Source organism: Citrus sinensis, chromosome 4 (assembly GCF_022201045.2).
Source record: "Citrus sinensis cultivar Valencia sweet orange chromosome 4, DVS_A1.0, whole genome shotgun sequence".
In the NCBI taxonomy this organism is placed as follows: Eukaryota; Viridiplantae; Streptophyta; class Magnoliopsida; order Sapindales; family Rutaceae; genus Citrus; species Citrus sinensis.
The window spans coordinates 19344315-19353805 of NC_068559.1; the positions used below are offsets into that span (position 1 = coordinate 19344315).

At 31.7% G+C, this 9491-nt stretch overlaps 1 protein-coding gene across 12 annotated transcripts in view; it reads left to right on the top strand.

The window, feature by feature from the left end:
• LOC102615433 (tobamovirus multiplication protein 1) overlaps positions 1-9180 on the top strand; it is a 109587-nt gene extending 100407 nt beyond the window's left edge. For 5 of the 12 annotated variants that reach the window (XM_052440332.1, XM_052440333.1, XM_052440330.1 and 2 more), the window contains 10 exons: positions 4508-4594; positions 4691-4742; positions 5503-5680; positions 5821-5916; positions 6309-6369; positions 7130-7194; positions 7384-7458; positions 7559-7634; positions 7937-8103; positions 8727-9180. In XM_052440332.1, the coding sequence (XP_052296292.1) occupies positions 4508-4594; positions 4691-4742; positions 5503-5680; positions 5821-5916; positions 6309-6369; positions 7130-7194; positions 7384-7458; positions 7559-7634; positions 7937-8103; positions 8727-8750 (881 nt within the window). In that variant the 3' untranslated portion in view covers positions 8751-9180. Of the gene's footprint in view, positions 1-2325; positions 2764-3522; positions 3596-3682; positions 3734-4168; positions 4203-4507; positions 4595-4690; positions 4743-5502; positions 5681-5820; positions 5917-6308; positions 6370-7129; positions 7195-7383; positions 7459-7558; positions 7635-7936; positions 8104-8726 lie in introns of those variants that run through there. The other 7 variants (XM_052440328.1, XM_052440327.1, XM_006484830.4 and 4 more) reach the window with 5 other exon arrangements.
• The last annotated feature ends 311 nt before the right edge of the window (positions 9181-9491 follow it).

The window sequence follows — 9491 nt, forward strand, 5'->3', positions numbered from 1 at the left end:
TAATGTCTAATCCGTAAAATCCGATTCGTGAACACCCCTAAATTTAACATCAATTTTCTGGACCAACCTACGTTACAGAATCTATAACGTACACACCCAATGGGAAGCAGCACACGTGTCCTGAGGAGCGAGAAAAATCGTGCAAATGCAGGCAATAAGAGTTGGCTACAGTTGAATTTGTAAGTTACAGAATACAGTTGGATTTGTAAGTTACAGAATCTGTAACTTAGCCAGCTCCCAATTTTCTTTGTAAACCAAGTCATAGACTATCCAGATATCCTACGAAAATGACTTTTGAATCTTTGGACGTGGAGTGGACTGGGTGGTTTTTATTCATATAGATGCCATTTGACTAGAGCTGGCAAAATTTAACACAATTCGATTATTTGACACGAACACGACACGAATAAATGAGTGTGGATCGTTAAATTTAACACGATTATTAAATAGATTGTTTTGGGTCGACACGATTTTTTTCCATGTCAGATTAAAGTTAAAGTTTTTGACCTATTTACCCAATCAATGACTCGATTATATTTTCTATTTTAAAATAATTTGTAGGTTTTTATTATCAAAACTCAAATATTAAAGATGATTATCTCTTTTATTTTTATTTTTTGAAAAGATGAATATAAGTACACTATTTTATTTATGTTTGTACAATAGTTTGTAAATGTTTGATGTAAATTTTATTTAATATATAGATATTAAGCAGGTTATTGGGTAACCCAATTATTTTTCTGTATCGGGTTTGGGTCTTAATATTTTGACATGATTATTAAATGAGTCGGGTTTAGGTCAACCTAAATTTAACACGACACGAAACTGATACGATACGAACACGACCCGATGACCCATTTTGCCAGCTCTACATTTGACAATATCACTAATTTTTGAAATTTCGATATAAGAACAGAGTAATAGAAACACTTTCTTGTTTTAATACTGATGTTGTGTTACGATCATAAATCTACTGATAAGTCTGAATTTTATTATTTTTGAAAAGTATAATTCTCATAAATAAGATATTTGATTCTTCTGAACTCACATCTAATTATCTATTCTTTAAAGTTTGTACCTTACAAATTATGTAAGATATTTAAGTCCCATTAGTAATAAAACAAGTAACCAAAAATTAAGATCTTGCATTTATTTCATAATATATGTACAACAAAAAATAATTGGTATGGTTTGTATGAGTGATTAGTTAATATAATATTGATCACAAACCAAAAATATAAATACTACACTAAAATATTTTGTGTTAATCTAGTATTAACCAGTATGAATATACAACATAAGTAATATAAATGATTATATTAGTCCACAAAATATGAAAGAAAACGAACCACGATTTTTAAAAATATTTCTCATTTCAAAGCCATCTCCCAATTTTAATGTGAAAGGGGTTCGTTCTCAAGATTGTTTGATATCTATCGATTATGACTTTTTATATAAAATGTTAAATAACTTTAACTTGGAAAATCAAATTACAAATGTAATGCGAATGATTAATTATATTTTGGTCCCACCATTTGGCTATAAAAACAAAACATCATAATTTATGAATTCTTATTACATATTACTAATTTAAACATGTGGGAGCTTAAAATTAAAAAAGAAAAAAAATTATTAAACAAATTAGACTTTATTAACCCACTTGATTATTTTAACAACTCACAAAAAACACTTGATATATATATTAAAAAAAAGAAAAAAAAACAGAAGTTATTGCTGACAAGGACAAATTTGCCAGTGGAAGACCCCAAAAGCCAGACTTGTCATAAGCTAGAGCCTAGAGCCACAAGGAGTCAAAAAGGTCACAACACATTTTAACTTTTTGTTTATTATATTATTTCATTCAAAATGAAATGAATTAGAAAAATTATAATTCTCTATTATTAAAAATTCATTAAGAAAAATTTGCCTCACCAAAAAAAAAAACTTGTACGTATGATGTGCTATGTTTAAAAATTCTCTATTATTAAAATTCATTCAAAATGAAATAATAAACAATTGTGGGAAACGCGAATTTTTTTTCATAATACAATAAAAATATTCTTTAAAATTTATTATAATTAACAAATTATTTTTATTTTATTTAGTAAAAATAAATAAGTAATGGTATAATTACAAACTCTTGCATAAATTAATATGTTATTAATTTATTAATTAAATAAAAATATAAAATAATAAAAATAAATTATGTGGGTCAAAAAATATTTAATTCAACTAATGAATTAGTTCTATATTAATTTATATAAAATAAATTTATATAAAAATTGGTTGATATACGTTACTCAAAACAAATTGTTCTGGTAAACTGAGACAGAGGACTCTCACTGATTCTCGGCGAACCAAAGACACATGAACAGAACATTCGTATGTGTCCGTACCGTACACATCATCATCAATAATTTTCCAATGGCTATTTTCTCTGTGTGCATGTGAAATTACAAATACAAAAACAAACAAATAGAAAGAAAAAATCAACACAGCACACGAGTTCGAGCTCTCTTTCTTCTGCCAGCCGAGAGATATAATATAATTTAATATGATATAACATTTTACTTTGCTTTTTCCTTTTTTTCCTTTTTCCCTTTTGTTGTTTTAATCGAAACAAACTTTACAGTGTTTGGCAAATAAAAATTCAAAATGGTTCTTGAATCAATCATCTTTAATTGCTACCCTCCTAGCTTGCTTGTACCCAATTTGGCTCTGGCTTCTGTCGACGGCTTTCTTGCTCTTGTTGCTTTCTATCAGGTTTGATTTAAATACCCTTTTGCTTATTTTTCATAATGGTGTTGTTTTCATTTAAAATTATTTGCCTTTTTTTTTTATTCTTTTGACGGGAGGTTGGTAATATCGTGGAATTGAATTTGATTTATGAGGTGATCCAATTGATGGTATATTTCCTGTGGTTAATCAATTGATGGGATATAACCTTTTGTGATATTGGGTTGTATTTGAATGTGAAAAGATGGTGTGTGTTGTTTGCATTGGTCAGTGGGAGCTCTGTTATGTGTTTGGTTGATGAGAAAATGCGGGGAGAAGATAAAGTGAATTTGGGATTTTACAGCCATTTGGGGTTAAAAACTTGGAACTCTCTGCTTTAGATTGTTGGAAATTCATGCCAGAAAATGGTTAATGAAATTGAATTGTTGAGGGATTAATTAAATCTGTCAATTTGATATTAGTGTTGACTGTCTGGTAGAAGTTTTGAGATATATGTTTTTTTTTTCTTTTTCATCTCATTGTGTCTTCAAAGACTGTAATTGTAGTTGATACTATCATACGCTAATTTGTGTTTAAGAATATTTATTGCTTATATTCATTTAACTGAGTTAATCTCTTTACCCGAGAGCCTCAAATTATAAGTCAAGTTATCAGTTGTTCTCTCTGCACTTCCTCATAGTGTGATTTGTATAAATCCTGAAAGAACGTTATACTTTTGCCAACGGCTCATGGACATTCTTTAGGTGATATTTTGAGACATTAAATGTGTATGCTTGTTTTGCACAGAAGTATTCTCGTGTGAAGCCTTTTCCTTGTTAGGTTTAGCTTGAGTCATTGATGATCAACTAATGGTTGCCTGGTATGTTGATGACTTTATACATTAAAAAGGATTTTCTTATTTGATTCTTTGTTTGGTACTTACAAGTGAGCCATTTTATTGTTGCAGCTCACCAGAATTCACATGCGAAATAAAGAGGTCGGATGGACGCGGCAAAAAGTGAGTCATAGCATTTTCTTTTCGGTGCTTAGTTTAAAAATTTTAAAGTAATTTAGATTATTTCATTTAACATTCTGAAAATAATTGTTGCAGTTGCATGCAGAAAGATGAATTTTTTTAATCATAGTTATTGTTTTCAAACTATTCACTCTCTCATTCTTGTGTTATATTATTTCTTATAATCTTCTCTGTTAAGATTCTTCTTCTTTTGGTCTCCAATCTGCTAACAAGGATACCAACACATATATAAACAAACTGTGGCTGTTCATTTTGCTTGAAAAGCTCACAAACTCCTCTTTTCTTTTTCTGAGTGGAAAGAATATTACTTGCCATTTTGTTTCAGTGTTTGGTTCTATAAGACAGTGAACATAATTTTTGTGGTTTGTTATTCATATGTTTTTCTTTTATGCTAATTCTTTTCATCTACTATTGCAGGTACTCCATCTCATGATTGCCTCTTCCAATTTGGGTAAGAATGAGGACTCAATGATCGTACCATGGGATTTTGTCACCTTTGAACAAGTCTTCATTACATTTCTATTTTTAACATCTGCTTCAGAAAGCATCCGCAAGATCTTGATTATCATTTTAACCATTTACATGGAATTCTTGGTCTCTTTGACCCAGACTACAGAAAGCTTTCAAACTCATTTTTGTTTTCCTTTTTTTATTGGCTTCTTAATTTGGAATTTGAAATATAATAGAGTGCATATAATGATGTGGGAAGTGGTCATGCTGTAGATAATCAAGCTTTTTGATCCAATCTCCTTTCAGGGTACTTCATTTATTTTATATCTACTCTTCTTGCTACTTGTGATGGGTGGCTTTGCTGGTCTCATGCTTGTGGCTTTATCCTCATGGGTACGTCCCCGTTGACCATGGCTTAAACATCTAGTTCTTAAATTTGTTTACTGCAAGTTTGCTGGTACTGTTAAGTGATTGAAACTATTGCTGCAGCTTCACCCAATATTCTGTTTATTGCTGCATTTCTTCTACTCCTATCATTCTGGTAAGCCTTTTTTTTTTTTCCGCAAATAAACTAAATACATTATAATAGCTGTATTAACTTGGATAATGTAGATGTCATGAATTACCTCTCAGATCTTGCATATCTGCCATGCAATTGTGTTCTTGTGAGCTGGATGTGTTCATTACTCTATCTTTTGCTTGTATACTTTTAGAAAAAACTTAAACCTGCAAGTGTAACATGAAGATTACGCAAAAAATGATAGTTAATTAAATTACTTTCCATTCAAATAGATTATAGATATTATTGAGTCAATGAATAATTGATAATGTAGTTAATGCGCTTATCAGTTTTTTATTCTTCTGTTGGACTTCAGAACTTACCTTGTAGCTCTTTCTCGTGAAATGGTATTCAAATACTACAATTAAACAAACAGGTTAGCTCTTTGTTTTTCTAATTTAATAAATAGGGATTCGTGCTGTATACAGCTGTAGCTTGCTAGACTTTACAGAGAGCACTATCCTTTTTTTTTCCCCTTTAAATCCAAAATTAATTGATACTTCCTTTCTATTCTTCACTTGTACCATCAAGTAGCAGTTGAATGCTGTCAATGTCCTTAATCTTTAAATCACGTTTAGGAGAAAGGTCAATAATATCTTGAAAATATGAATTATATTGATACAATCTGCAAATTCTGTGCTGGGGCTCTCCTTCTAGAGCTTTCATATTGAGATATTAAATTGAGAATAATACTATGTGATTTATAGATATGTATCTGCTTCCATGGGCCATGATTCTATAGGGTCGACCTCTGCCATCAGGCGAATGATGAAGAGGATGATGATGATGAAAATAGCAGCCAACAGGCTTTATTGGACAATTTGATTAGTAAATCAGGTAGATCAAACACTGGTGGTCGACGGAAATGTTGCCCATTCCAAGGCATTCATGTTGGTAGCAGACAAAAATTTGTTATTGTGGTATGAGAACCAATAGTATTCTGTTGATATTTTCTCATCTCTTTTTTAAACATTTATTATGGAATATGTTATTGTTTTTATTATATGATTTTGATGATGATGATGATTATTACTATTATTATTATTATTATTTTTGCTAGGTTGTTTTGCTTATCTTCATCCTGATGATATCATTTGCAATAATAATCTGGATTGGTGCGGGGAAAAATCCTATTGATTCTTCAGTCGTTGCTCAGGTATGCAATATGTTCCTTCCGGTTCATCGTGTTTGGCAGATTATTTTCAGAGAAAACACCTTTCCTAACTGAAGACTAATAGAACAAATCATACTAAACAATTTTCCAAAAACTGATACCAGTTTTTAATTTTGGAATATTGATTTTAGCCCAAAACCCCTTCGCAATTTAATTTTACACATATCAAAACTTGGTTAGAATTTAGGGGCGTGTGTGTGTGTGTAGAAATATAAAAAAATATTTCTTTCTTATCAAAAAATATATTTCCTGTTCTCTTTATTTCTTTATAAATTTTTATACATTTCCTTTTATAAAAACATAAAACATGTTCTTCGTCTTGTAATGTAGATATGACTTCTAAATTTGTTGTAATTGTTGCAATCTTTGAGCAGGTATATGTAGATTTTTTTGCTGCAGCCATTCTTCTATTGGGAGGAGCTTTGGGTAGTTATGGTGAGTTAGTACTTTGGTAATTTTTGAAGTATTCGGGCATATTAATGATTGGAATCTTTGTTGGATGTATTCTCTACTGATGCGGATAGAGGATATATCGTGTATATGTTTTACATCTCAGAATTACATAGGTGTTATTGCATCTGATGTCTACTGTTTTGGGAAGACTATTTTCACTATGTGAAAGTTAAATATGTTAGTCCTGGAAACAAGAAGTGGCTGCGAATTGATGATTAAAACAGTTGCAGGCAGGTGCAAAAACTTGCTTGCTGAGGCTGTGTGTGATGGCAAGTCATGGACCCAACTAAAAAAGCATCACTTATTGACAAAGATGTGCCAATGTCGCCATCTGTATGTAGTTGAGGTTAAGGCATTGTATCATTCTGTATTAGCATGGAAGGAAATGAGATTCCTTATATTCAGACCTCTAATTTGTTTCTAGTTGTCTTTTCTCAATGCCTTTGAATTACAGAAACTCTGGATCTGTATGCATGTGTGTCTGCTAATGTGCATGATTCAAACATTGTATATTGGTTAAATTTCAATCAATGTAAATGTACCTACTAATTTATGTTTCTGGGAAAGTTTTGGAATTTAAAAATTTCAGGTATTATTTCAAGTTACATACAATTTTAAATTTTAAATTTAATTAGAGCTAGTTTACTAAGTATTCTGAATAAACCATCATTGTTACTATTACGAATCAGAAAGCTATGTCACTAAAATTTATTATTGCTATTTCTATTAATTGTTTATTTAGGTCTCCTGCTATTCCTTAAATTGAGAAAAGTAAGGTCTGAGAGAGCTTCTTTAGAGATGTGGAAGGTACTCATCTCATGAACTTTTATTATTAGTCCTTTTCTTTTACTGGTTTTATTGTAGTTTCTCTATCTTCATGTTATACCTTCTATTTTCGAGTGTAGTTCATTGAATTGCTTAAAGTATTGGTGCACCTCTTTCGGCTTAAATTTAACAGTAAATTTTATATCTGATTTAATTATGGAAAATTTGCAGGTTGCTGGTTTAGCTGTTGTCTCTGTTATATGTTTCTCATCAAGTGCTATGGTAGCTATTCTAACAAACATTCCTGTAAGTGGTTCTAGGGTCTAACATGTATAACAAAGTTGTTACGTATATTGTTTAGTTTGTGTTCTTCCTATCAAACCTCAATTTACCATTTTGTTGGCAGCTTTCTTATCACTGGAATCTCATGAAAATGAGTGGACTAAAGCCTCTAGTTCTGCTGATTTTGTACTACTTTATGGGTATTTTACTTGACTATCATATATCAAGCTGATCTTGTTTAGTAGAGTGTTTTCTATATTGACTCATTTATGAGGTTTACTGCATTTATTATAACAGTTACCTTGGAAGTTATCCATCTTTTCTTTTTGTCAAAATTTTCAGTTATGTTAATTATACTAAATAGTATTCTTAATTCTACTGCTAAATCACATTCATTATGGTTGGTTGCATTTCCCTTCCTTTAAATACTATTGTCGTGCTATGTAAAGGAGTTTGCCACCTCTATGGTATATGGTAATAACATCTAGATGCTATTGAACAGGTTCATCAGTGCCCTCAGCTTTTGTCTTATGGGTCATGAGAGAACTGCCACCTCCAGTCGCAGATAATATACAAGAACAGTCAAGAGTGATAGCTTTTATTCATTCTGAGTCTGCTGGAATGCATCATCCTCGGAATTGGGCTACTGCTACCAGTTTAAAGAATGAGGTTTGTGAGATTAAATCGCTAGTCAAAGTTGACCTCCATGAATCGTATTTGATAGTTTCTGATTACTTCAAGAAAAGTTCTGAAACAAACTTAAGAGAGGCACCGGTTAAAAAAAGGAAAGAAAACAATGTTATATATGTGGTTTGATCATTCTTCATACAGCCTAATCTTAGGTCATCATTCTTCATACAGCCTAATCTTAGGTCACTGATTTGCTGGGGCCTACTTATAAGAGCCCTATTATGCAGTTGAACCACATTTTTAGTATGTGAGATATAAATGGCCTTGGTGTTGACCAGTTCAAATAATCTAAATGTGGTCTATAGGCAAACTGACTGGCAATATTACATCTATGCAAATGTAACTTGAGCCAAATGTGTAAAGAAACACAGTGAACTGAACCAATTTGTTCAGTTCTTAAGAACCCGAAATCAAGTTACAGCTTTTTGCATGATTATTTTCTTCAATAATTTTGTCCGGATGATTCCATGTTGACTATTTAGATTCTAAAACACCAGAGCGCTATAATTCTACTATCTGGTGATGTTACCATTAAGGTGTTATTATCCTTTCTTTATCATTTCATGGACATATTCTACCAAAACACATTGGTCTAACTGCAGGCATCAAGAGGAAGTCCCATATAAACATGCATTACTCAGATGGATAGGACCATACTTCTTTTCACCACCGAGGAAGAAAAACTGTTGATGCGGATTGCAGAATGTAAGTTTGCCGTGGTGGTAAGAGTTCTCAAAGTCGACAGCTATTTCCGGAAAGCCAGCAACTCGCCATCTTGACAGTCAAGTCAGTTGCAAATATCATTTGTGCATAATTATGAGTAGCTGCAACAATTTGCGTTTTAGACCTGTAGATAAGTCTCTATTGTAGAAATGCAGGATTGATGTAGCCAGTTGATTCACTAATATTTCTTTTCCAGAATGAGAATGTTGTATATGCATCCTGATATTTCTGTTAGAAATATAAGCCATGCTAATAACAAACCTTCATGTTCGGCATTCCTATGAATGTCATAATGATTGCAATTTTGTGAAAAGTAAATGTCTGTTATGTCCTTGTGTTTATGTTATACGCTTTACATTTCAAATCATTATCTTTACGTTTTACGTTATGCTTGGTTGTAAAAGTTTCATACTTGGATATCACGACCAAAAATCCTGAATTATTTACAAAAGAAGCTCCCGCGGGCCTCTGAACTCAGATTCTGATTTTGGAATCCCTGACATCAAAGAAAAGGCACAAACAAAATCGAGTTTCTTGGGCGACACGGATTCCTCGGAAACTTTTGTTTTCTTGTCTTGACAAATTATTCCTCGAACTTTGTTCACTCATTTTGATCCAAAATATTCATTTTGGAACCCTTACTT